We start from the raw sequence: 27,729 nt of genomic DNA on the forward strand, positions 1-27,729 counted from the left end.
TAAAAAAATATTTTATATTTTTTTTATGAGAAGAAATATGCCAAAAGCCAAATTATACTATAACTGTATTTATTAGTAATATGTATAATTCCTATTATTTTTATAAATATTTTTTGTTTATTAACATTTAATAAAGCCATGTTAATACAGTGTTAATATCATATTTTGATTTAAATATAATTTACATATTCCTATTGTTATCAAAACTACATTTTTATTTATAAAGCATCATATTGTTTATCATATTAGCATTCAATCGTGTTGATATAATAATATTCTAATATTAATATAATTACATGTTTACTAATATTTATACTAATCAATCATATAACTATAATTATTATATTATTATCATGTAATCCACGCAAAAGCTATGCGGTATAAAAGTCCGGTGTATCATAATCAAAGCTCTTCCTGTCTACGTCCAGCCTGTCGCTCCCCACAATGCACTGCGCTGAACGATCACGCGCACAGGAGCGCGCATCACCCGGCCTCGCCGCCCGTACCGTCGTTTACCAGCCGTCCAGATTCCGGCGGACTACAGCGAGAACACTCCCGCAGCACAACCGGCCAGTGCCTCCCGACAGTATGAGGTCGAGCGCAAGGAGAGACGCGGAAAACAGCTGCGTGCTGTGCTGCCAGGACATCGAGCTGTTCGCGGTGGGGAAGTGCGATCACCCCGTGTGTTACCGCTGCTCCACCAAGATGCGCGTGCTGTGCGAGCAGAACTACTGCGCCGTGTGCCGCGAGCAGCTCGACAAGGTGAGAGACAAGGCCGCTCCACACACACACAGGGAGCGGCCGTGTTTGTCGCGTCGCTAGCCCGCCGTGTGGAGAACTGGTCAGGAAAGCGTTAAGATCCGGTGTCATCTTACACAAGTGAAACTGTGTGACTAACTGTTGTTATGACTTCTGTTTTTGGTTGTAGACACACGTGGAACCTTGTTTTTGGTTTAGAAGTGAGCTGGTTTAGCGTACTAGCAGGGCTCGTTTATTTATCGCCTGACGGTTCCCGTGCCAACCGAGCGGCTCGCTGACGTCAGCTGGCTACAGTCGGTCCTTCACGCGGGTTAACACAGGAGTTGAGTTCTAAACCATCTGAAACGTAAATAAATACGCTTTCTGTTGATGCGTGGTTTGTTAGGATATGACAATATTTGGCAGAGATACAACTATTTGAAATCTGAAAATATTGAGAAAATCGCCTTTAAAGTTAGCAGAGTCCTTCGCAATCCAAAATAAATTTGGATATATTTACGGTAGGAATTGACTACATATATTCATAGAACATGATCTTTACTTTATATTAATGATTTCTGGCATAAAATAAAAATGGATAATTTTGACCCATACAATGTACTGTTGGCTATAGCTACAAATATCCCCGTGCTTCTTATGACATATAATATATGATATATGAGAGGCAAGGATATATCTGGAACAAAGTTCAAAACAAAAAAATTTATGTATATAATTAGACGTGATTTTGGGACAGCTCAGCTGAATTGTGCTGTTGTGTAATCAGCTTGAGATAACTCTGAATCTACTGGTCAACGTGTGCTTTCTGACAGCTGTCAGCGTGCGACGTCATGCTGACTTGCGTGACTCACGTGTCAATCAGTCGCGAGAGCGCGCATCTAATTTGCCTGTTAAGCTCAAGTTACATTAATCAGCGAGTCTGAAAGTGTAAGCATTTAGTGTTTAGTCCTTTGTGATTAATTGACAACGTTGTTCATGCTCTAGGAGGAGTGTTGTATTCTTTAAAAAAAAAAAAAAATTTCTTCAATTCTGTAAATTCTGTAAAAAAAATAAATGTTATTATTTTTTATTTTTCTGATTTTCCAGGTGGTCTTCATAAAAAAGCTTGAACCCTTTGCCGCTCTGAACATTCATCAGTACCAGTTTGAGAAGAAATATGACGTATACTTTGCAGATGGAAAGATATATGCACAGTTCAGGTATGAACCTTTTTTTTTTCAGCAGCGATGAGGAAAAACGATCCTGTTGACTAATCTAAATATGAATGCATTTGTTAGGTAATTGTTTCAACTGAACATTCATTGTAGATTGAGAAGTTTTAATGTAAGAATAAATTGGATGACATATGTTCTGAAAATAATCAAGGCAGGTTTCCCACGTTTTTTTATTTATTTTTTATAACCTCAAAGGAAAATGTATTTAAAAACTATGCTTATGTTCCTGAACATATTGTATTAAAACAATAATGTAACACTGCACAATAATTAACTCTGATATTTACTGAAATGTGTTGTGAAAATACCTAAACCTATTAAAAATATGGCACAGACTTTGATATTTTTTAACTTGACATTAGTTGAACTAGTTTTACATGAACTCATTACAAGTCAGTGTCAACTCTGACGTCATCTTTCGGCAGTTTGTTTTGCCAAATAAAAAGTGCATTTAAGTCTTGACCATATCACGTCATTGCAAGTCCTGTTCTTAGGCTAAAAATCAACAATATTTGAAATATGTTCCTTAAAAGCTCTTTTTACCTTTTGCAACAATTGCAGGAAGATTTTGTTACATGAATGTCCACAGTGCCCAGAACCAAAAGTGTTCTTCAAATTTGAAGAGCTAGAACAGCATATGCGGAAACAACATGAACTCTTCTGCTGCAAGTTATGTGCAAAGCATCTGAAGGTAAAGTATTGCATTTTAATGAATTATTATTTTGTTTGCACACTCCTTATTCCTTCAATGGATCATTTGCTCTGTGTACAGATATTCTCATACGAGCGGAAGTGGTACAATCGGAAAGAGCTGGCTCGACATCGAACGCAAGGGGACCCGGATAATACTTCACATCGTGGCCATCCACTGTGTAAATTCTGTGACGATCGATACCTGGACAACGATGAACTATTGAAGCACCTGCGGCGAGATCATTACTTCTGCCATTTCTGTGACGCTGATGGAGCTCAGGAGTATTACAGGTAAAAGACCACTTCTGTTTCACAAATTTTTTGCTTTTTTACTAAACTGGTTTATTTCCAGCTGCAACTCATTGTAGCTATGTTTACTTGAGCTTGCACTCAATTGAACTGAAAAAAATTTCATATAAACCCCTCAATTGTTTTAATTGAGCTCATCTTCAATAAAATTTCAATCAGATTGATAGGGGTGGTGTAGACCTGAAAACATCCAAAAAGTTAAGGAGAATGAAAAAAATAAAAAGGAAAAATTAAGCATGTACATGAAAATGAGTGGATGTAAACTTACCTAGTGTAGGGACTATATAAAATCTGTTTAGTTTTTCCTCAAATCCTGTTTAAATTTTCTTGATTTCTGATTGTTTTTTTTTTGTTGTTGTTTTAATTTTTTTTGTTAATGTTTTAATGTCCCACTTTAATGGTTACACTTTTTTTTTTGTTTTTTTTTTTTTGTTTAAATTATTATTCATTGAAATAATGACCTATACAACGTAACCATTTTAAAGCCCCTGTTTCTCAAATGAGGTGTTGAAGTTTCATGTTTTTTGGTATAATTTTTCTGGATTAATTTTTATGATTTATTTATTAATTTATTTTTTTCTAATAATAGGCCATGAGCAAAATGTATGTGTGTCTGTGTTGTCTGTTTTAATTGTTCTGGATTTATGGTATAACACATGTATTATTGGTGATTAACAGGCAATATAAGGCATAAAACGTTACCATTTTAGAAATTAATTCTCATTTAATAAAAATATTCAACAATATGGGACTATTCAAAATAGGTGAAATGCTCGTAAATTGATTCTCAGAGCAGCTTTGGAGATGAAGTTTATGTCCTCATATAGTGATGTGGCAAATGCTAAAAAACAAACCACGAGCATCACTCATGCTTCAGTGTGTGTACTAACTAGGGCACTCATTTAGACTGAGACATGCAGACTTCATAGCAGTCTTTTTGCACTGTAATATTCACAGAATTGTTAATTCACTTAATTTAAGTATAATTTTTGTCCTATAGCGATTACCAGTACCTCAGCGAGCACTTCAGAGAGAGCCATTATCTCTGCCAGGAGGGCCACTGTAGTACAGAGCAGTTCACTCATGCTTTCCGCACAGAGATCGACTATAAGGCTCACAAAGCTGCTGCCCACAGCAAAAACCGGGCCGAGGCACGGCAGAATCGGCAAATCGACATTCAGTTCAACTATGCATCCAGACAACAACAACGACGAAATGACGGTAAAGCTGAATTTGCTCTTTCTGAGACTTTGATATAAATCATGGGTGGCATGCCTTAATCAAGTCCAGCTGGATGTCTGTTTTAGGTCTGATAGTTGGTGGCGATGACTATGAGGAAGGGGATCGCTTCAGCAGACAGGGCAGACCAGGAAGAGCACGAGCTCCAGGAGGACAGCAGAATGTCAGGAGCTGGAGATATAGTCGGTAGGTCCTCATCAGTGCTGCATTCTGACATATGAGCGAGCTCATGGAAGACTGAGAGAGATGTTATCCTCAGAGAGGAAGAGAACCGAGAGATCGCAGCTGCTTTGCGAGCTTCGATAGTCAGCCACCAGGAAGAGAGAAGTCATGTGCAAGAGAGAAGCAGTGTGAAGCCACGCAAAGAGGAAAAGATGGAGCCTGATGACATGAGAAACAACAGAAGCACTGCCAAGCAGACGAACGAAATGCAAGGTATGGCAAACCAAAATGTGTCTGTTTGTTTGTTCATTTATTTGCAAGTTGATGAAATGGCAGATTTGAATATATTTCAGCTCGACCAGTGAGGAGTAATCCCCCTTCGGCTGCTCAGGACTTCCCTGTTTTAGGGGCAGCTGCACCTCCAGCCCCAATTCAAAGGTACGTTTGACCCATTTTTAGAAAGATGGGTCTCTTATGTATTTTTTCCTGCATTTAGGAATAGTAAGATTGCTTGCTTTCTTGATCATTTATTTTGTCCAGATATGAATTAATTCACATTTGTTCAGTGACATAAATACACTGCTTTCTGTGATGGTTTTTAATGTCTGTGTTGAAATTTAGATTTGTGGGGGACATAGTCAAAAACGTCGGGCTGATATAACGGTCTTGCAATTTTTAATTCAAATTAAGCTAAAAATATTTTTAAATGTTAGAAAAACTTAAGCCTAAAAGAAAATTAGATATGTTTCCTTGGCTTTTAAAGTTAATTAAATCAAAGCTAATTTAAAGAAAAAAAAAATACTTAAACCTCAAAATAAAAACATAAAATGTAACAAATGTTTTTAAAATAAATGCCAATTCAAAAATGTATTCATTTTAAACTAACACTAGCTTAGATCGTTATTTTATAAAAATTGCTTTTTTCCCTCCAAATAATAGTCACGTGGTGCAAACGACATGCAAAACATACACCACTTACAAATTTTTTTTTTTTTTTTTTAAATGTCTCTCTGATTTGTTTAGATATTTTTATTACATTTTTTTTTTATTATTATTATTTATTTATTTATTTTTTTAACCCAAGCAATTTCTGCAGGGTGGGATCACAGTTGTGGGTATATGCAACAGCAAAGAATTTGCTATTAAACATTGAGCTTAATTTAATAAAATCACCGTAATGTCTGTCTCCCGATCATTGCAGCAAGATCAAACAAGCGTCTGTCCCTCTGAAGGAAGATGATTTTCCAAGCTTGTCTGGCTCCGTAGTTTCCTCTCCAATGACACCTGCATACACAAATCAACCCAAGAAACATTCGTCCTTCCAGGAGGAGGACTTTCCTGCACTGGTCTCCAAGATCAAACCACTGAAGCCGCAATCAAACACAACGTCAGCCTGGTCTCAAGCAGGAAGTAAACCTGTGGTGGTTTCCAATAAACCTGTGGTTCTGCCCACCAAAACAGCTCCTACGGTCTCTTCATCCATACTGTCCGCCAGTGACCCACCGCCCAGTGGAAGTGTGCCTCAGCCTCTCACTGCCTCCTCATCTCGCCGCAAAAAGAAGCTCACATCTGCTGAAACCCACAGAGCTCCACCTAAAGTCAAATGTCCGTCCTCATCGGATGACGAGGACCCCCAAACCGGTAAAACGGCTCAGGAAATCCGCACGGTACCGACTATGCTTGACATCTCCACTTTGTTGACCGTAAAAGATGGCTCCTCTCAGCCCAACCCCAAAACCAATAAGAAAAAGAAACCAGCCACAGCTTCATCTCTGGGTTCCCCCTCACACACTTTTGAGTCCGTCTCCAAAATGGCTCACAAAGAGAACGTTCCCGAGACGAAGCCACCAGACAACAGTCTCCCCTCCAAAACAAACTCTTTTATAAATGGACTCGTGGAGAAACCAACAGAGGCACTGTCCCCTACATCATTTCCTGAAAATATTCCTTCCCCATTAAAGCAGTCGGTCACCGACCAGCCTCCTCCACCCAAAGAAGAGGAATTTCCAGCACTTATCTCCAAAAAACCTCCACCTGGTAAGCTGGTTCCTTTCCTTAAAGAGGCCGTGCCCAAAATGACACTGTTTCTAAGTGCGTATTTGTGTTTTCAGGCTTTAAAAGTGCATTTCCGTTGAAGAGCACTCCGAATGTGCTGCCACCGCCTCCTCCTGGCCTTGGGCCTGTTGTCAGCAAACCTCCTCCAGGATTCACCGGCGTCCCGCTCAACAGTAATGTGGAGGAATCAGCTGTTAACAGGTCAGAGACTGTGACATGTGCTGTTATACGTGTGTGTGGTTTCCCCTGTTTTGAGTCACTGTTGTATTTTGAGCACATGAAAGTTGACTGTTTTGCAGGCAAGTAGTGTTTTTAAAAGTCTTAGGCCTGGTATTACAGACAGGGCTTAGGTTAAGTCAGGATTAGGCCATAGATCAGTTAGGACATTTAAGTTTATAAACATGCCTTAAATAAAAACACTATTGGCATGCATCTTAAGACAAAAAAGGGTCAGAGCAGGTTTCTTTCAGTTAAAATGGCTCAGACATGCATTTTAGTCTGGGTCTATGAAACGGAGGGTTGTTTTTTATAAAGCCAGAATATGAGAGAATGTTGATCTAATGCTATGTTAATCTAATTCATACTTTTTGTAAGTATTAGTTGTTGTTGTTTTTTGTCCACAGGCCAAAATTCCCTTTTTTGAGCTTTTTCTTTTGGTCTTTTTGCAGTTCTCCTGAAGTGTCATATCAGTGTAACCACAGTTATGAGGAACTTATGAGGTTCATCTTGTTAGGAACTTTCTTTGACGACCAGATGATGTTCAAATATTTTTAATTACTCCTATTCTTTTCTGTATTGCAAATTTGATGTACTTTTTTTACATTACACTCCTATTAAATAATAAGAACAATACAAGATATCACAAGATGATAATCACAAATGTTGTCAAATCATCATATCAGAATGATTTCTGATCATCATGTGACACTGAAGTCTGGAGTAATGATGCTGAAAAAATCAGCTTTGATCACAGGAATAAATTACATTTTAAAATGTATTCAGATTTAACAATAGATAATAGTTTAAAAATTCACCAAAATTCTACTTTTCTAATTTTACATTTAATTAATGATAAATTATTAAAGTGGTTTAAGTGCTTTATCTCATTAGGTGTTGTTTTTCTTTCAGAGTGACACCTGCTATTGGATCCTACCTCATACCTGACAATTTCCAGCAAAGAAACATGGACCTTATTCAGTCTATTAAGAATTATCTTCAAAACGATGAAACCAAGTTCAATGAGTTCAAGAACTATTCAGGCCAATTTAGACAGGTAACTATCCAACCAAGACCATTTAAATTCAGTTAATATTACTCCAACATATTATTATTATTATTATTATTATTATATATATGAGTTTTGCTAGTTGAAGCAAATTGTTCTAATTCCTTTGTAATTATTATGTATTTCTATGAGCTTGTTAATTTCGACGTTGTTATATATTTTTAATATATTATTTCCTAAATACACTTGTTACATACTGCAAGATCCTTTTAAATTAACTAGTGAAGGAAAAAAATGTTTCAAAAAAGTGGAAACTAAAGAACCTGATACACGCTGCCTTACACATACATTGAGTCGTTGATATTTTCATTGATCTCTAATTTTCCTCCTGAGCAGGGTATAATCCCTGCTGTCCAGTACTACAAAAGCTGCCAGGAGCTGCTAGGAGAGAATTTCAACGGGGTCTTCAACGAGCTGCTGGTTCTCCTACCAGACACTCGCAAGCAACAGGAGCTTCTCACTGCCCACGGAGACTTTAAGGCTCTCGAGAAACAGCAGCAAGGCTCCAAGCCCAAAAAAACCAAAAAGAAAGCCTGGCAGACAGGCACCACCAGCATCAGTCTGGATCTGGACTGCCAAGTGTGTCCCACCTGTAAGCAGGTGCTGGCTCTGAAAGACTTCAACACCCATAAAACCCTACACATCGGCGATGAGGACTTCCCCTCTTTACAGGCCATAAGCAAGATCATCAGCTAGCTGCTAGCAGACGCACATCCACGGCTCTCTGTGACACAGCACCTAATGTTAAGATGCTTGTCTGGGCTGCAGTGCTAATGTTTACTCCGATTGTTCATTATTCAGAAAGTTTAGATGACACTTTTTTTCGAAGGGGAAGGATCAACCCCAAAAAAAGCAAGTGTAACGGTTTTGAAGAGAAAACAGTTTAATCTACTTGAAAGCTTGAGTTCTAATGTTGATTCATTTATTACTCCTCCAGTTCATCTTTTCCATCAGGTTTTCCAGTGCTGTTAGCATGCTCTTTTTTTTCTTTTATATGTGTATATATATAAATTGTAAGGTTGGTTGCCTTTGAAAGATAACCTATTTATTTCAGAACGCTCCTTCTGTTTGATTGAAATTGATTATTTCTCACTTCGGTTTACAAACTCTACAGTACGGAAAAATAAAATGGGTAATGTATAGCATTTCTTACAGTAAGCTGCAGTGATCTGTCTACTGACTTTTGACAAATTGACATTTTTTGAATGATTGTTTGTGTAAATAATTTGCAATTAAACAATCAAACCAAGGAACGAAATGCACAGCTCCATACTCTTTAGGCCACATGTGATTGTCTTTACACAATTAAATCGGTGTGAGGATATTTCACCTGCCTTAAAATATACAGGAAGATCCAGAGGGACATTTTGAAAGTTGGTCCGATGGGATCAGACTGGAATGTTTTGTATAAAATACAGAATTGGTACAGATGGATAATTCTTTAAATAATTTTTTTGGTTAGATTTTTGTCTAATACCATAGTGCTTGTGCCTCTTAAATACTACTTCACAGTCCAACAGGGTTGATGTATGGCCACCTTTTCTCATCTCTCTTTCAGGAACTGCTGTTTGTGCCACAACCTTGTGGTCAACAATTTGCAATGTGTCAGGACATATCTGCAGAAACAATGCTGGTCAAACATCATCTACCTTTAGATTAAGTTGTTCAAGTTTGTGTATTTCATCTGTTTGTTTTGTGCTAAATATTCGAAAATGTTAACTACAGAGATATTTAGAGAAAACGTTCGCGCAAAAATGAAAATTCTGTCATTTTTAAGAGGCCTTTTATTACATGGGGTGCATAAGGAGATATTCGGCTGTTAGGGACTGAGGACCTTATTAAACATTCACTTTCATTTTTCAATTCACTGCCAAACATCTCCTTTTGTTCCACAGGAGAAAGAAATTCATAGAGGTTTGAACAACAGGAGGGTGAGTGGGTCATATTTGAGTCTTAACTGACATATGTTTTGATTGTTAGATTGGATCTTAAGGTATATTAATTTTATTTTCACAAACTCAAGTTTTCTTTTTAAAACTGTTAAAACTTCTTAAACTTTTGGATATATCTGTATGATGAACTACTTCAAGCAATTAAAGGAATAGGTCTCCCAAAAATAAAAATGTTTAATATTTATCCCCAGGCTATTTATCTGGCTCACCAATGGATCCTCTGCAGTGAATGGGTGCCGTCAGTAAGAAACAGCTGATAAAAACATCACAATAATCCACAAGTGAGCCACACTCCTCCAGATGTTCATTTTACAACTTTAAACCATTGTTTCTGGTCAAAATAATAAGTACGTAATCCAGAATCACTTTTCAGAGAATCAAAAGTCTAGCTCCGTATAGTCTATCTTTGTCCTCTCATATCAATCCCCAATCATATCAATTGGGTTGGGTTTGTTTAGGACTGTGTATGTATGTAAAGCAGGCTTGACCTGTGCATATTTCTCTCCTGATTCAGATTGAGAAGACTTTTTCTTTGAAGCAAGAAATACAGTATAATGGATAGAGGACTTGTATTTTAGCTGAAATCAACAGTTTGAAGTGAAAAACATTTAAAAATGTAGCTTTTCAATTCACAAGTCATTAATTTATGACTGGGGTCATGTGATTTACTTGTGGATTGTGATGTTTTTATCAGCTGTTTGTATTTTCATTCTGATGGCACCCATTCACTGCAAAGGATCCGTTTGTGAGAAAGTGATGTAATAAAATGTCTCCAAATCTGTTGTGGTTGGATGGAGATTGAGTCGATTTTCAGCAAATGTGTGAACTATTTCTAATGTAGAAAGTTCAAAATATTACAGGGTCTTGATTTCAGAACAGAATGATCTCTTAATGGTGTGTGAGAGTCTGTAAAGAGCACATTACAGGTGATCCACTCATGAAAAACATGTCTTTATTTTCATAATGTCTGGCAACCGCAGGCTGAAGACATTCTGACTGACAACGACAAATCTTTTGTGTACATCTTTCAATCACAAGATGGGATATATTGCCAAAATTTTACAAAAATGAAATAAGGCTTTTATTTTCACATCTCTTTATCATCTATAATACTTTTTTAGAGGTGCAAATTATGATCCAGCAACACATAACTCAGTGAATCGCTCCAAAACTGTGCCATGATATTGGTCCGTGAAGAATTTTAACAGGAGTGCAGACTTAAGTACAGGAAACACAAGACCCAGACCACTTTCACAAACATACTCCATTTACATGTTCTGAAATACAATCACTAGCATTTGTGTGTGTTGCTCTATCTCTGAACACAGAAACATTACCAAAATCTACCACATGTCAGACAAAGCACTGATGATCACCAAACAGCTGAAAAAAAAAAAAAACAAGCCAACTGATGAATATCTAAAGGGTGTCTCAAACTAATTACTTTGCAAACCACTGCCATATGCATTGCTGTTCAAAAGCTTGAGGTTGGTAAGGTTTTTTAAGTCTCGTTTGCTCCCAAAGCTGAATTTATTTGAAAAATACACTAAAAACTAATATTCTGAAATATTATTGGGATTTAATATTCTATTTTAATGTTACTTAAAATGTAATTTACTCTTGTGATGTCAAATCTGAATGTTCAGCATCATTACTCTAGTCTTCAGGGTTACAGAAGATCCTTGAGAATTCATTCTGATATGTTTATTTGCTGCTCAATAAACATTTCTTATTAATATCAATGTTAAAAACAGTTGTGCTGCTTAATATTTTTTTTTTTCAGGAATCTTTGATGAATAGAAAGTGCCAAAGAACAGCACTCATTTGAAATAGAAATCTTCTGTAACATTACTGATGTCTTTACTGTCACTTTTGATTGTAAATATGTCTCATTGCTGAATAAAAGCATTCATTTCTTTTAAAAAATGACATTTTACTTACTTGCTAGCAATTTGTAATGTAAAAAAAAAACACACAAAAGTGAAGTAATTGTCCGAGGTTGTAACTGTATTAATAAAGCATTTATATTAAATGGCAGTTTTTATGTTTGTATAACCTCAGTTTTAAAATGCCAACTGATTGTGGCTCTGAAAAAAACTAAAACATTTGTTTGAAATCTTTTTAGTGGGATTCATTACATTTTTATATTCTGATATAGTCAGAAGTATTCACTCACTGTAAGCTACAAAACTCCTTTTAAAATAAAATCTGACTTTGTCGTAACACTTTTAATGGCTTCACTACATCAAACACTGAGTCAACAACATTTTGATAAACCTTATCTACAGCAAAAGTCTTACCCTCTTTTAGGAAAACCACCTCTGGGAAGCTTTTAGTTGGAGAACATGTAAATGTGTCAAAAATGTTTTGGTGATTCCATGTTTCAGATATTGCACTTTATATACAGTACCCAACAGCATTATGGAAACTCAATATATAAGGTATTGTTTGTGATGCATGGCACTTCATAGCTCTCTAAATATAACACATGCAACCTAACCTTTTTCATTTTTAAACAACACTGATAAACCTCAAACGGTTTCTTTCCAGCTGACAAATAAACACGTAATATTCTGAACGAAAGTGAATTCACAATCAACATATTCTTGTACAGAAGTTCTACCTATGAACATTGTCACACCACTTCAGTGTGAAGACCAGTGCCAGACATCAACACTGACTCCGACACACCAAAGACATCGCATGTGGACTTTTGTTAGGCACCAGTACAATTTTCAGTAAATTGGCACCTGGTAGGCTGGGGCGCTGGAGTCCAGGTTTTCGGTGAAGGGTGGGCTCTGGTATGTGTCGCTGGGCTCGGTGCTCGGGCCGGTGGGGTAGGGCTGGATGGGTGGGATGCCGTCCACGTGCTCTGTGGTGAAGAGGGTCATGTCGGTCCCTAGCATGTACTTCTGCACCGCTCTCACGGTCAGACCTGCCTGAAATACAGAGAGGAAGCACATGGTTAGTATCGAAGTCTTCTTAAAAATAACTACTCTCAACTCGGACCACTTGTACTGAAGAACCCGGGAGTTTTTTTGTTGTTGTTGTTTTTTTACCTGAAGGCACTGCACTTTTATTGGTGCCAGAAAATTTCTAGTACTTAGCATTTAGTTTTGTAGTTTTGTCACATGGCTAAATGTGTATCCTTAGCAAACATGCTGAAACATTATCACAAAACTTTCAAAACATTATATCAATTTAAGGTCTTTCTGAAGAAAATATGTGTTGAGTATCTATCTTTCAAATTTTTGCGGTTTGTAAGATATTTAAAAAGAAAAATTAAAACAACTTCAGCAAGAGCTCAATAATTTAATTAATCAAACTTGACAGCAAAAACTTGTATAATGTTGCTAAATGTAATGTTGCTGTTCTATTAGTACAACTTAAAATAACTTAAAATAGTTTTCTGTTTTAATGTTAAAATGTAATTTGTTCCTGTGATGTGCAGCCGTATTTTCAGCATCATAACTCTGATGTGCTGCTTAATATTTGTGTGTAATTGTTTTTCTTAGGATTCCTTGATGAATAGAAAGCTCAAAAGAACAGCATTTATTTGAAATAGAAATTTTTGTAGCATCATAAAATGACCTCACTGTCACATTTGATCAATTTAATGGGTCATTGCTAAATAGTAAAAATATTCAAAATCTTACCCCAAACCTTTAAATGTTACTGTATCACGGTTTACACAAAGACATAATAAATTAATAAATTATTCTAAATGGTAGTGCTTGTGTGTATTTCTAAAGATGAATCGATGCAACAATTGCTCAAGATCAAGACAAGTCCTACATTTCACTCTTGTTCAGTAACTGTAACAAACAGCTCGGTTTCGTTCACATCAGGACACGCCACCAAACACTATTCTCATCCTCATCCACGACGGCAAGGGAAAAGGAAGTAATTCTATTATATGTTCCCCTGAGTGCTGAAACCAGTATGTAGAGCAAGCTAATGTCACTGAGATAGGTCATGATATAACAACTGAAATCTGCACATCCTGCCATTTCAGCTTGCACAAAGTGACAATACAATGTGTTTTCATTTGTGTGTAGAGAGTTCTGCTCATTTACCCAGGTGAAGATGGAGAAGAAGGAGAAGGTGATGGCAGCTCTGGCAGCATCCACTCCCTGATTTAAGGGCAGCTCATCTGGTGTGGTGCGCTGCCATTGGTTGGCCAAGAAGCAGAAACAAACAAACCACAAAAACGCCCAGAAACCTGTAATCATGCGCAAAACACAACTATAAGAATATATTACAGCAATAATTTCAATAAAATTTACTATACTGCCCCCCCCCCCAATGTTGTTTACATAAATGAATACAAAAATCATCTTAAGGCAATATAGTATCCTGCTGTTCAGTTTTGTGATCATGAATCATTGCCAGACCCTTTGAATGATTCACAGCTTAGAAACAGCAGTCACAGAGACAGTGTCAGTCTGTTTTGGCATGCTCTTATTGTTCACCTGAAAATCCAATGTCCAGCATCACTGCCTTCTTCCTGTCTTTAATACTGCTGATTTGTTGGAACTTCATGTCAAGGATAATGAAGAAAATGCATGCAAGAAATGCTATGAGCCCAATCGTGGTTCCATAGTTGCAGGCATTGTTGTTCTTGTTGAAAACACAATAGAGCCTCTGACTGCCATGGTTGACATAGCCTTCATTTATTATGGATCCGAACACTACCATTGAGAAGATCTGCAAGGGAAAAGATACACCAGTTTTATTGATGTTCTTTTTTTATGATAACACTGTTAAAGCCAGTATAAATGACAATAAATAATTAAATACCATTACAATAATTAATATTATTCTATTTTCTGGCAGTTGACATGAAGTGTCATCTAGGAAAATCTATCAATCAATATTTTCCACTTGTAATATTTTCCAAATATTGTTCTGTACACTCACAGAAAAAATGTACAAGCTGTCATTGGGGCTAATATGTACTTTTAATGTACTGATACTTTTACATTAGGCCTACTAATTTAAGGTATACATATTTTTGTATTTTATTTTTATATTTGAGAAGATTTTGATGCTTTTTTATTTTACAAGAAACAAAAGCTTTTGACTGAAAGAGAACTGTATTGCAGAAAGCTATGCTCCACTGGATGTGTTTGTCTGACGCAAATAACATCAAATGGAAGTAACAGTACATGCGCGTATAGTAATGAATCAACCAATCAGAATCGAGGAGCCGGCCAGAAGATGACTGTGGCTGCGGTTCAAAACACTAGTGAGCTGCCTAAGTAGTAGACAGCATTTCTGAGCAACATAGAGTGATGCTCAAACACATGCGATGCTCAAAATGAGGCGGCTGCGCTGACTATGCTTTGAGACACTATAATTATGATCTTACTGAAAAACCTTATGCCATAATAGAAACGTTCATCCATGATATTAGATTAACTCGTTTTGCTTTAATATAGGTAACTAGCCTCATATTTAAAATAGACTATTATGTCTTGTTTCGATGTCACGTCTAGTGATAGACCTATGGATGAAATCATACATAATAATACGTTATAACGGTATTACAAACGAATTCATCCTGCCACAATAAACCAAACAAGAGCGCCTATGTTTCTAAACATGCTTTTCATTCTAATCGAATTCGAATTCATTCTAAGTCATCATTCTAAAAGGAATCACATCGGTGATCGTCACCAGAGGCAAATAACGCTTCATGGCATCAAAACGTCCATAGTTTCAATATAAACTAATAACCGTATACAAGCGTCGTATTTCCCAGTGACCTAATTTAATTATTAAATGAGCGCGTGATGAAAATGTTATGATTATGATACGTTCTGGGTTATTCTCACAGAGCAGATTTGTCTCTTCTAGAGCAGATGTTATTATTTGTAGGTAAATAAACGTCTCACCCATGATAATATTCTGAGGATGGTCTGCGGCTGTTGGATAAAGGCAATAGGGTCGAACGCAGCCCCGGCTCTCCCAGCACCAAACGAACCCACTCCGTCCATTTTCGTCCTACTGTTCTTCAGGCTCTGGGCTGTGGGTCGAGGTAGGCATACACACACACACACACACACACACACACACACACACACACACACACCACTGCCTGTCAGAGGCGTGCGCAATCTCTCTGTGATTCTGTGTGTTACATTGTCTCAACAGCAACATCTACCGACGACATCGGTTCCTCAGCTTGGGGACCGTTAACTTCTTAATAGAGCAGGGCTTCAACTTCAACTGTTGGAACATTTTGGGGAAGCATGCAGATATTTAGTCATGGAAAGGGTACTATTTGAAGATAACAGTTCCATAACCCAAACAATATCATATAAATCTATATGACTTTCTTTCTTCAGTATAACATGTTTATAAACTGCGTATGATTAAAGTCAATGGAGACACAAGAAAGTGTTGAAGAACATTAGGGTCCTGTCAACAAATAGTGTCATTCGGGATTGAAATGACATTGTTTTGACTATCACAACATACTTCAAATGAATGAGTGTTATTCCTAAACAATCATGCACTCTGTCTTTATAATTCTCATCATAGTCTTAACACAAATGATAATGCATAAATAAAATTAACATTTTCATGATAAGGAAAGCAATGTGAGAAAACTAAGCTATAGCATTCGGGACATAATACTATAGCCTATTCTTGCCACATTTGTTAACAGCAAATAAGGATGCAAATGTTTTCTTGATTCAACTGAGTATGACCATTTTTTTTTTTTTATTTGTATAATTTATTAAGACCTCTAAACCATTAGTATTCAACTAGGAAACCCCATAGCACACATTCATGGAGACCATAAGATGGCTTGAAATTATTACTAACACAAACAACATTACTCTTCACTGGAAAAGGTAATATTATATAGAGGACTATAATTTTTTCAGTTTGACATGAATGTCTTGATGTATTTGTTTATTACAGACACACCTCTTTTTAGTACACAAGACATTCATTTAAAGTCTGGTGTGGTGTGGATTATTGTGTTTTTATCAGCTGTTTGGACTCTTCTTCTGATGGCACCCATTCACTGCAGAGGATCTATTGGTGAGCAACCAATTTAACGCTGAATTTCTCTAAATCTTTTCAAATGAAGAAACAAACTCAGCTATATTTTGAATAGCATGATGGTAAATGAATTTTCAGCAATCTTTCATTCTTAATCTATTCCTTTAATTGCCACTCAACATTTCTGTCAATAACATATTCTAGCAGAGGAATAGTCAGTTATTGTTTTACAATGAGGGAGTTAAACTTGAAGTTAGAAATACTGAGAACCACTGCTCTAAACAAAGCTCATCCAGTTGCCTCTGGGTTGTTCACATCCACAGAGAGCTCAATAATTACAAAATAACATGGGCCATAATGCCATACTCTTGTAAACAGCAATGCTCTTGATTAGACGCACAATACAGAAAACTATATATGAATAAATCACTCCATCAATTAGTGCAAAGTCAAAATGTATCATGTTTATGCATGGCTCCTGAATGGCACTTGCAACGAAAAGGACAGGTCCACAGAATCAGTGTATGGCTGCATATTGCTCATGTCCATGATTGTGTTGGAGGTTTTTAGTCACAAGATCCATCTTTCCAGCCATCTCGCCATCGCTCATCCACCTTGCTGCAGTCAAACTCTGGCTTGCCTAATCGGATGTTGATGTCATTATGGAGGCGACACATCCACTGTGAGAGGTTGTGCCGGCTGCTAGCATCTGGTTGATTTGTTTTCAATCTGACAAGAGACAAGATCATTGAAACATATGCAACCAAACACAAATGATAACAATGCAATGCTTCTGGTGAAATGCTAAAGGACAAACATAAAAACCTAAACAATAAATGATGACAACCTTGATCGCAGGTCCTCTGCACATTCATCACATGGGAAAACCTTTGAGAAGAGGTTGATGAACTGTGTCATCTCCCCCTGTTGTTCTGTGGTCGGTGCGTCTGGATAATACGCAGCCATAGTGTGAAGAAAAGACCATGAGCTCCTGCCCAGTTCCTCTCTGTCCAGAGGGCATTCGACAGCCGCCCTGCTCTCCTGTTCAAAATATCACATGACTGTTTACTGTTAAAGCACAACATTATTGCGTGAGAGCCATTTACATTTACACACTTATATTTATGCATAAGGTATACATTTAAATCAGACTGTGTGTTTCCTAAGAATCAAACCTATGACTCTGGGTTGATGCAATGCTCTGGCAGCGGAGCTATAGCTCTTGAAAAGTAACCATAACCATGATTGCATCTTTGTTTTTAAACATAATATTCCGCAATCTATTTTTCTTAACAGAAATTAGGAGTACTGATTGATATGAATTACCACAATTGATTGTCTGATGTGTGTACATCCCTAAATGAAAACAATAAAGAAATATGTTTTCAGTTTTCATCTCGATTTTGTATTTGTTTAGCATTTATATAAAATATATATTTTAATATAAAGAATTTATGTAAAAGTTATTTTATTATTCTATTTATGTTATTAAATTATACACTTATTATAATTATTAATAATGTATTAAGGTAATTAATTGAAAGTTATCCTGAGGCCCCCTTGAAAGTATGTTGTGGACCCTGGTTGAGATCCACTGTAACAAATTATGGCATTTTATTTTAGTAACCATTATTTTTAAAGAGTATGACCTATATATATATATATATATATATATATATATACATACGAGACCCACGCATTTCAACCCGTTCAACCGCTCACACGCCACACCTTGTATTTCTCACGCAGAGACATTACGAGGATAACGCCCACCAAGTTGCGGTGCTATTTTTTAAACCGTGAAGTGAGTTCCCCGGAGGCCCTGCCACGCACCAGCTAATCAAATAAAATAAAAAATAGCTACCGATCAGCCAATCAGAAAAAAGCATTGCTGTAACTGGGTAAGATTTTCACAGGCTCGTGCGCAACACAGATTCAGACGCTCGCTGAAGTATGTAACGTAACGGTTACAGAAGAGGACAGCGGCTGTCACATTTTAAATTATTTACATCTCGCCGAACTAATTTCTACAGACTTTTTGTCCAACTCCATTGATTTGCCAAGACAATGACCCCGATTTTCACTATATACATTTTTTTTTCAATATATGAATTTAAAATTTTTTCAAAACAGTCTAAGATATTTTTTGGTCTGATGGTTATTATGACCTCGACACTAACGCAATTTTGACAATCGGCAGTAGCTTTTGCGCCTATTATAGCCCACTATTATTTTTTTTTATAGCTAACGTTACAGTTTGAAGAGGATGCGGGGCTACTCTGCAGTTTTATATAATAGACTTCTATAATAGGCCTATCCATAATACTTGTATGCCAGTACACATAATAGTTTGAATTATTTTAGTTTTTTCTTTCCTTTTATTTTTACTGCACAACATCCTGTCCCCATTTTGAAAACGTTTTGACTAGGCTATTTCATTATATTTTATCCAATGTATAATACTGATTATTGCATTCGTCTATTTCAAAGATGTCAGGGAAGAGGCAAAGGAGCATTCTTTCATGCTTTGCTCTAAAAGATCAGCTCCCTAAAAAGGTGGCTGGGTCAGAAGAGGAGACTATGGAGAAGACAGTAGTGGAGGCAGTGGAGGTGGCAGTTAGGGTGCCAGTAGAAGATGGGTCCATGGAAGAGACTGTGGAGGATACCGTAGAGGAAACAGTGGAGAACCCACTGGAAACAGGGGAAAAGGGAGGGTTAAGTAGAGCAGCCACCTATAGGTGTTCCTGAAGGAGTGGTCAACCCGATGGCCATTCATCACAATGGGAACCACCAGCTATTTTTACTGGTGCTTAGTCTGCAGACAAGAGAACTCCTGTGTCCATCAAGGTGTGAGGGACATAAGCAGGGAGGCTTTCTAAAATAGCTGCATTGGTTTTAGTGCTCCCTCATTCAAATGCATATACTGAGAGGGTTTTCTGCATGGTGGGATTAAACAAGACCAAAACCAGGAACAGTTTAGCACTTGATGGAACACTGTCATCCATCATGACAGAAAAATGGCTGGCCTGGAACCAGGGCTTCAAATGGGAGCCACCAACCCCTGGCCTCAAAACCAGCTACCAACACCTACAATAAAAAAACACTGACCATTATATATATATATAAACCATTAACTTACAGTTAAGCTATAGAACAAGGCAGGAAAAGTAAAATTACATAATTTGAAATGTCAAAAATCTAAACCTTTGCATATACACATTTCAAAGCAAGTTCAGAAATGATTATGATTTCATTCAGTCTAATTGTGTTATCACATATATTTGACTTCTCCCGACTCTGGGATGTCGTAGATTTATAGTTTTATATTTTGACAGTAAGATCTGTTCACCTGCGCCACTGAAGCGGAGGACGTCTGTTTCTGCAACTTCATCCATGATTTAAAATCCGTACAAGCTCGGCACGGTTTCTTTTTCAGCTCTCCGGTAGTGGTCTGATCCTTAGTCGTGCTGTCCTCGGGCGGTCTTCCAGCCACGGGGAACGGGAAGCCCTCCATACGCGAAGTGTTATGCGTTGAGGACCGCGACCCGGCAGGAGTTGCCATGTGGTTTAAACTCGGACAACGTGTTATCAGAGCCTGTCCACGGAGAGCCTTCCCACTCCCTATTAATTCCTATTGTATCGAATTTTAAAGTACCACCAGAGCTCCACTGGGGGCGATCGCCATGAGTGCAAAATGAATGGGAGTCTATGGGGCTAGACGGCTAAATGTGTCCCTTTCACCCGAATGCCGTTGAGAAATATCAGATCTGATTGTAGGTTTTGCAAGTTCAACATGGGTTATAGGTCGAAAGTTGAATGAACGAGTACTTATGTCTTTCGATTTCTTACAGGTTGAGTTGTTGTTGCCCATAACACCTAGCATTCTGCTAATGAATGTGAATGTGTATGACGTCATTGACATTTTAAAAGACTTTTTAAAGCAAATAAGTGACTCTAAAAAATCTAACACCCAGCAATGTGTAATTTCTTTGCATCTCCTTTCGAATGCAACATTCAAATTACTAGACAAAAAAATCTTGAGAAAAGAGGATTTTGACCTCCATTCATTCTGCACTCGTCCTGTGAGCGCCCTCATATGGAATCAGAGTGGAACTGCAACCAGTTCAGAAGCCGGAAGTGTAGTGAGAGTGAAACTCTCCATATTAGACATTCTCTGGTGTTATGTACTACCAGGGTTGCCAGATCTCCACTAAGAAATCCACCATCAACAAAACAGGCCTGAAAGCAAACTTGTTTTTACATGTTTTTATTGGCGCTGTCGCAGTCACAAATTGAGCATTACAGCCATCTACTAAGGCAATGGATCGGAGACTTAAATCCCCTTTTCCCCAGACCAAACCTATCATGGCTCGAGCTTTCGATGCTGTTCAGCTCCTTCATCTACAGCCCAAGTCCCTCCCAGCCCAGAGAAGGGGAATAGCAATAATAATAATAATTTATATTCTATTAATTAACTGAGTTCTTTTCAGAAATTTCATTAATAGACTATCGCTGCCTGTATTGGATTCAAAATAAATTTTTAATGTTAATTGTTGCTTGCTGTTCTTCTGGAGGTCATGGATTAGTTTACTTCTGTCCTCACTGAATAGTAGATGTTCTACTGTTTCTCTGACTCCACACCAGTCACATATTCCTCTTGGATGTTTTCCTATAGTCCTGGAGTTTAGATGACTACTTGGATCTTAACCTGGTTTCTTTATAGGGATAATTAACACCTGTTTGCAACCCTGGGGTAAACAAAATTTCAAAATGTACAAAATTTCAGAATAATTCTCAATGAATCATCACTTAACTTTTTTCATATAAAATAGCTAATTCCGTCTTGTCCAGGGGTTGAACTAGTTCTGGAAATAGTTCTTTTTATTTCCCTCATATATGGATGCTCTATTTCTCTCTCATATCCACAGTTTTCTTTGTCAAGTTGACCTTTCCTCCATTTGCACCTGTTTTTAAGCCTGGCCAATTTAAACGTTCAAAAAGAGTTTAAAGCATTCAAACACAAGACGAGGAAAACTCAACTGAGTACTTGCGCTATGTTTGGTGCACAAACAGAGAGCCTAAACAGCAACATGCACAGAGCTCTTCTTTGCGTCCTCCTGCACCTGAATGAACAAATGCAAATCGCAGTTTAATCATGCAAACAGAAAAATATGTGAAAGAGCCTAATTCAGCAGCCCTGTGGTGTTCTGTGCACACAGGGCACACGCAGAGAGATGCGTCTCAAAGCACTTGAAAGCCGAAATTCGCCTCTTCTTCTTTGTACAGACAGATACATACACTCACTGCTCTTGACTGAATTACTTTGTACTTTTAACAATAATTAATCCACAGTCAAACCAAAAATTATTTGGACACCAGATTACATTTTTTATATATATTTTTTTTACTTGTGGTTGCAGGACACTATAGTTCATTCATGTGAGTGAGTAGCAAAATAAAATAAACTGTGACATATTATACTCAAAAATTCTTCATACAGTGGACTACCAGTAAAAATTATAAAAAAAAAATATAGGACCAAAAATAATTCAGGCACTTCAACCTGACCATGTTTTGCTTATTTTGTTTTCTTTTTCTTTAATTGCTAATGCGACCTTTTTACAGACTGAGCAAAATTAATTTCTTGGTAATTGGCCAACAAAGTATTGATTGAAATTCATGTTTTATTGTTTCTGTTTTATCTGTTTATGGTTTGATTTTAATGTTCAGCACTTTGGTTAGTGAGTCTGTTTTTAAAAGTGCTTTATAAATAAATGAACCTAAACTTTCTGAATTTTTGGTTGATTGTTATGCATTACATACCTTTCTATAAAAGTTATCTGTCATTAAGATTCATTTGTTCTGACACAGTTTAACTCTTGAGTTCTTTTGAGTCATATTTTATTACCATTTTCTAAACTGTTTGCAAATAAACTGTGATAATGTGAGAAATGTTGAAGGTGTCTCAATAAATAAGAGAAGACATGTAGTGCTATTTTACATTTGGTTATTCGATTTCTGTAATTAGACACCTAAGAACTTTAATAAACATTGTTTATTAACACAAAGTGCCCACTGGTACAACCTAAACCCCAGCTGTTGCCCTGCACACAGTACAAACTTGACTTCTGTCCAACAATCTTAAAGCTCATCACTGTCTGCTTTCCCACTGTTTTTTGTTTTATAGCTTTGTTTTTCTGTTCTTCATTTTACAAAGTCCGTTTTCATACATAAAATTAATATTAAAAGCGGGGTGAATCAAATTATTTGGTGTGGTGGTAAACTCTTATTTCTTAACTACTTAAAAATAACTATTTACAACTATTTACAGTTTTAAATATACATATTACACATATTTCTGCACACAGTCTCTTTGCCAGTCATATGAATTGTCTGGTGTTAAATATTTGAATACAAGCAAGTTTGAGCTCTCCATATTTTGTTGTAAAACCAGGGACTTGGCAACCCTGTGTTGAATGAATCGTTATGTTGAGCCGGATCTTCTGACTGAGCGTGCTAACTTAAGCGATTCACACGAACTGATCTAAATTATACATAAACAGCTGATCTGAATTATTCAGAAATAGCCAGATTTGCCATCATTTAGCTTTATTAGAACAACCAAATGGATAATATGAAGACGTAAATTATCGGCTGAGGTAAAAGATTAATTAAAACTATTCTTTGAAACGACCGTTCGATTGAATCGATTCGCTGAAATGAGTCAGAATTGAAATCCAACCACTGTTATACGCATCATAGGAACGTTTGTTGTTGATGTAATTGACCTTATGTCAATTATCCAGAGTATGTCAACAACGGGTAGAGATATCATAACTGGCATTTAACACCAAATTTATGTACTATATATAAAAAAACGTGTTCTGGAATTAAATATTAAAGAATTGTTTTCACATCGGAACAATTTCTCCGCAGCACTGTCGGCCAGCGGAGGGTGACGTCAGCAGCAGTCCATGCAGCAGAGCTCGTGCCGCTTAAAACTGTAACTATCAACAGATTAACTTCTACAGATACACGAATGACAATATCTAATACTTTCTGTAGAGTGACATTTATATAAGTAGTCGTTTGACATGATATGTGAATGACAGCTCAATCAATGCACAGTGTTTGATAAGTTTGATAGAAGTGCCTGCTAGCTTAGCCTACCACTGACTACGTAGCCAGAGAGCAGATGCTCTGGACACTATGACTGACATGCTTTCTGTCACACTGTAATGTTCACAGGATTCACATAAGCAAAACATCACACTCGAGTGAAAATGGGGATCTTGGAGAAGATCGCAGAGATAGAGAGAGAAATCTCTCGAACACAGAAGAATAAAGGCAAGCCAAGATTTTTCTATAAAAGTACCGTCATAGGCTTTTTGTTGTAGTTGTTGTTGCTGCTGTTGCTTTCTATCTGTTTACTCCTAACCAATTAAATCCTGAGTGGTTACAAACTTGTTTTTGCAGCAACTGAGTACCATCTGGGTTTATTGAAAGCCAAGCTAGCCAAGTACAGAGCCCAGCTCCTGGAGCCCTCGAAGTCTGCTGGAGCCAAAGGAGAAGGCTTCGATGTGATGAAGTCTGGGGATGCGAGAGTGGCTCTGATCGGGTTCCCCTCAGTCGGCAAGGTACCAAACAACATCTGCAGTGCAACATGTCACAGTACTACTGAACAACACTTGAAAAGTATTGTCACATTTATAAATGATAATATCCTACAAGATAGAACTTTTATCCTTGAAAGACATTATTTTACGACACTATGCAGGTGACTTTACTAAAGACAATGATAAACAAGAAAGCAAGAAAGCAAAGAGAATGACTTGAATGCATTTAATTTATATAGACTTACTTTAAATACATCTCTTGCTTTCATGTTTTTTCCCTTTCTCCCTCCTATTTGTGTCTTATGCAAATGATTAACTCTTATTTTTCTCTCTATTCTGTTGACAATGTGTGTACTACTGTTGTTAAATTTTGTGTTAAATCTGCAAACATTTTTTTAAATATGTCAATACTATATTTTTTGCACTAAAATCAGAGACCTGCTCTAATTGATGGTGTTTTTGCAGTCTACATTTCTCAGTTTAATGACAGCCACAGAAAGTGAAGCAGCTTCGTATGAATTCACCACCCTGACCTGCATCCCCGGTGTCATTTCGGTATTATTTATTCCAAAATATTTTTCCTTGCTCTCTGTTTTTATGTATATCTTATTTCTGCGTGTTGTTTTTTGTTAATATATTAACCAGCATGATATTGGATTCATTATTACATTTTTAATTCTAGTACAAAGGTGCCAACATACAGCTGCTGGATTTGCCTGGTATCATTGAGGGGGCTGCACAAGGTACGTTCATGTGTGTTTTAGAGAGTAATGCACATTTTGCATATGTATTATGGCCTATCCTTGTTCTGTGTGGGTTTGTTTTAAAGGCAAGGGCCGAGGTAGACAGGTCATTGCTGTGGCCAGAACTGCAGATGTGGTCATCATGATGTTGGATGCGACTAAAGGAGATGTTCAGAGGTGAGTTGGAGCAGCGGAGAATGTTTGCATTATTGCTCTGATTCTTTGACGATTGTGGTTTTGTTTTTTAGGGAACTTCTGGAAAAAGAACTTGAATCTGTTGGCATCAGACTCAACCGCCCAAAACCAAATATCTATTTTAAGGTCAGTGTTTCAGTTTTTATTTTTAATGTCAGAGTTTGTCTAATAACCAAAATGTCTTTTTAAGTTCATATCCATTTTACTCTCTTCAAAATAACATTTTTCTTAACAAAAATAACTGTTTAGTTGAGAAGGTCCACGAAGCAGTTCATTTTAAGTAGATCTTAAGGTGTTTTTAAAAGAAATGTATTCCTCACTTGTGAAATATCTGTTTTTCAGCCTAAAAAAGGAGGTGGGCTATCGTACAATTCAACGGTTCCCCTCACACACTGCTCTGAGAAGCTTGTTCAGCTCATTCTTCATGAGTACAGTATCCTTTGGCATTGTTTATTCACGGTTTCATTCATTTTCCTCTAATAATGAGTGACACATTAACCTTAACATGACTGCAGAAATCTTCAACGCTGAGGTTTTGTTCAGAGAGGACAGCACTCCTGATGAATTTATTGATGTGATAGTGGGCAACAGAGTGTACATGCCTTGCTTATATGTGAGTGTATATTTCAGCCTGATGCAAAGCGTCTCCGTTTTAATTATGTCAGCAAATGATATAATGAATATCTGTCTTATTACAGGTGTACAACAAAGTGGATCAGATTTCTATAGAGGAAGTGGATCGTCTTGCTCATAGACCCAACAGTGTAGTGATCAGCTGCGGCATGAAGCTGAATCTAGATTATCTCCTGGAGCAGTTATGGGAGGACCTGGCTCTGATCTGCATATACACCAAGAAAAGAGGAGGTAAGCTTTTTTTTTGGTCCCAAATTTATAGTAATTTAAGATGCTTTCATGCGTTTTAGCCTCTTGTTGTCCAACACAATACAGGTGAATATATCTACGAGATTTGTGCTCTATGACAAAGCTGCTTGTTTTGTATTAATACATTCGATTAATTCATTATTTGTTGTAAAGTATTTTAATTTTGTTAATTATTTATTAGAGCTTTTAGTATAAGCCATGTCTGTTTGGCGTCAAACAGATTTTGGTTAGTTTTCATTTTTTTGTAAAGTTGTCTGGCGAAAGGTTCACATTTGAATCCATTTTAAATTTAGATCATAATTTAATTTGTTGCATTTCTTTTCAAAGCTTGTCTTAAAAACTGAAAAAAAGAGCGTATGTTTGAATTTAGTGTTTTTATTCTTTGCTCTTTTTTTTTTATTAATATTATTATTTTTATTGTTGTTAAGAACGCCCAGATTTCGGTGACCCTATAATCATGAGACGAGGAGCATCAGTTGAACATGTGGTATGTCTCTGTTTTGTTGTCCTGTGACACCTGCAAAAAAAAAAAAAAAAAAAAAAAAAAATTATATATATATATATATATATATATATATATATATATATAACTATAGACAGTAAATGCTGAAGTGTTGTCTAAAAATATATTTATACCTGAACATGTTTATTTCTATTTGATTGTGCTCTCTAACTAAATCCTATATATTTTTAGCGTATCAAGATCAGATTCATGATTGTGTTTCTTATTTCTTCCAGTGTCACAGAATCCACAGGACGTTAGCTAGCCAGTTCAAGTACGCACTTGTCTGGGTAAGATCCTTCTCCTCCTGAAGTGAAATATACTCTTGCTTTTGTTCCATGCTTTTGAGTAGCACTGCTGTGTTTTTGGATTACAGGGAACAAGCACAAAGTACAGTCCTCAGAGAGTAGGACTGACTCACATCATGGAACATGAGGATGTCATTCAGATTGTGAAGAAATAAAACCCAGTCCTCGGATCCACTACAGCATCAACAGGACTTTTGATACATGCATAACAGAACATTTGTTTTTTTGTTGACAGCTACATCGCTTCATGAAACTTCTCTGAAAAAACTGTGATCAACAATTAATAAGCGATTATTTTCTTTAAGAAAATCATCTCCCTGGCAAAATTCATTCTAATAAATAATATTCAGATCTTTTGTTTTACTTTTTTTCTTCGTAATACGGAAAATGGTTCTTTCTTACTAAACTAAATGCTACATGTACAGTGTTTGAGACTAAATGAAAATTTTAGTTGTAATTTAATACACAGAAAGTGAAGATTTGTCTTAATAAACTGAACTTAAAATATTTAACATTACGTTTTAGATATTTTATAGGGTGCTAACCACATTTTGCGAACTCTTTTGTACAGACGTTCAGAGGAAGCTCGATGGGTTAAGATGCATAAGAAACGGCGAATGTGTATGAAATCACTAGGGTCAGATGAGAAGGAAGCAATGACCATCATAAAGATAGCACAAAACTTAACATTTGTAGATGTATTCCACCAATCCTGGGTCTGCCGTATTTTACAATCCTCTAAAACCAACATGTCATAGTCTAAAAAGATCAGAGTTCACTCTTACTCTTACCTGAAGC

At 36.8% G+C, this 27,729-nt stretch overlaps 4 protein-coding genes across 5 annotated transcripts; 2 read left to right on the forward strand and 2 right to left on the reverse strand.

The window, feature by feature from the left end:
- Nucleotides 1-415: 415 nt before the first annotated feature.
- On the forward strand, nucleotides 416-9,852 carry znf598 (zinc finger protein 598). 2 transcript variants are annotated; one of them, XM_052552189.1, is made up of 13 exons: nucleotides 416-762; nucleotides 1,846-1,958; nucleotides 2,535-2,664; nucleotides 2,746-2,957; nucleotides 3,976-4,196; nucleotides 4,283-4,400; nucleotides 4,474-4,649; nucleotides 4,730-4,814; nucleotides 5,578-6,413; nucleotides 6,488-6,632; nucleotides 7,100-7,150; nucleotides 7,560-7,704; nucleotides 8,053-9,852. In XM_052552189.1, the coding sequence occupies exons 1-13, from the start codon at nucleotides 445-447 to the stop codon at nucleotides 8,410-8,412; spliced, it is 2,910 nt and encodes a 969-aa protein (XP_052408149.1). In that variant the 5' UTR covers nucleotides 416-444; the 3' UTR covers nucleotides 8,413-9,852. The 2 variants fall into 2 exon arrangements, with proteins under 2 accessions (XP_052408149.1, XP_052408151.1); XM_052552191.1 differs by lacking the exon at nucleotides 7,100-7,150.
- Nucleotides 9,853-10,598: 746 nt separating this feature from the next.
- Nucleotides 10,599-15,753, reverse strand: syngr3a (synaptogyrin 3a). The gene is made up of 4 exons (XM_052552192.1): nucleotides 15,566-15,753; nucleotides 14,141-14,375; nucleotides 13,745-13,890; nucleotides 10,599-12,607 (listed from the first exon to the last, which is right to left on the reverse strand). Exons 1-4 carry the CDS (start codon nucleotides 15,665-15,667, stop codon nucleotides 12,404-12,406), a joined length of 687 nt encoding a protein of 228 aa, XP_052408152.1. The 5' UTR covers nucleotides 15,668-15,753; the 3' UTR covers nucleotides 10,599-12,403.
- A 1,075-nt stretch (nucleotides 15,754-16,828) lies between these two features.
- On the reverse strand, nucleotides 16,829-20,286 carry gfer (growth factor, augmenter of liver regeneration (ERV1 homolog, S. cerevisiae)). The gene is made up of 3 exons (XM_052549861.1): nucleotides 20,035-20,286; nucleotides 17,533-17,726; nucleotides 16,829-17,414 (listed from the first exon to the last, which is right to left on the reverse strand). The coding sequence occupies exons 1-3, from the start codon at nucleotides 20,245-20,247 to the stop codon at nucleotides 17,252-17,254; spliced, it is 570 nt and encodes a 189-aa protein (XP_052405821.1). The 5' UTR covers nucleotides 20,248-20,286; the 3' UTR covers nucleotides 16,829-17,251.
- Nucleotides 20,287-23,533: 3,247 nt separating this feature from the next.
- On the forward strand, nucleotides 23,534-27,284 carry drg2 (developmentally regulated GTP binding protein 2). The gene is made up of 13 exons (XM_052552339.1): nucleotides 23,534-23,688; nucleotides 23,934-24,032; nucleotides 24,162-24,322; nucleotides 24,767-24,856; nucleotides 24,984-25,044; nucleotides 25,131-25,221; nucleotides 25,293-25,365; nucleotides 25,582-25,672; nucleotides 25,755-25,852; nucleotides 25,938-26,103; nucleotides 26,550-26,608; nucleotides 26,860-26,913; nucleotides 27,000-27,284. Exons 2-13 carry the CDS (start codon nucleotides 23,969-23,971, stop codon nucleotides 27,084-27,086), a joined length of 1,095 nt encoding a protein of 364 aa, XP_052408299.1. The 5' UTR covers nucleotides 23,534-23,688; nucleotides 23,934-23,968; the 3' UTR covers nucleotides 27,087-27,284.
- Nucleotides 27,285-27,729: the final 445 nt, after the last annotated feature.

This window comes from Carassius gibelio, chromosome B3 (assembly GCF_023724105.1).
Source record: "Carassius gibelio isolate Cgi1373 ecotype wild population from Czech Republic chromosome B3, carGib1.2-hapl.c, whole genome shotgun sequence".
In the NCBI taxonomy this organism is placed as follows: domain Eukaryota; kingdom Metazoa; phylum Chordata; class Actinopteri; order Cypriniformes; family Cyprinidae; genus Carassius; species Carassius gibelio.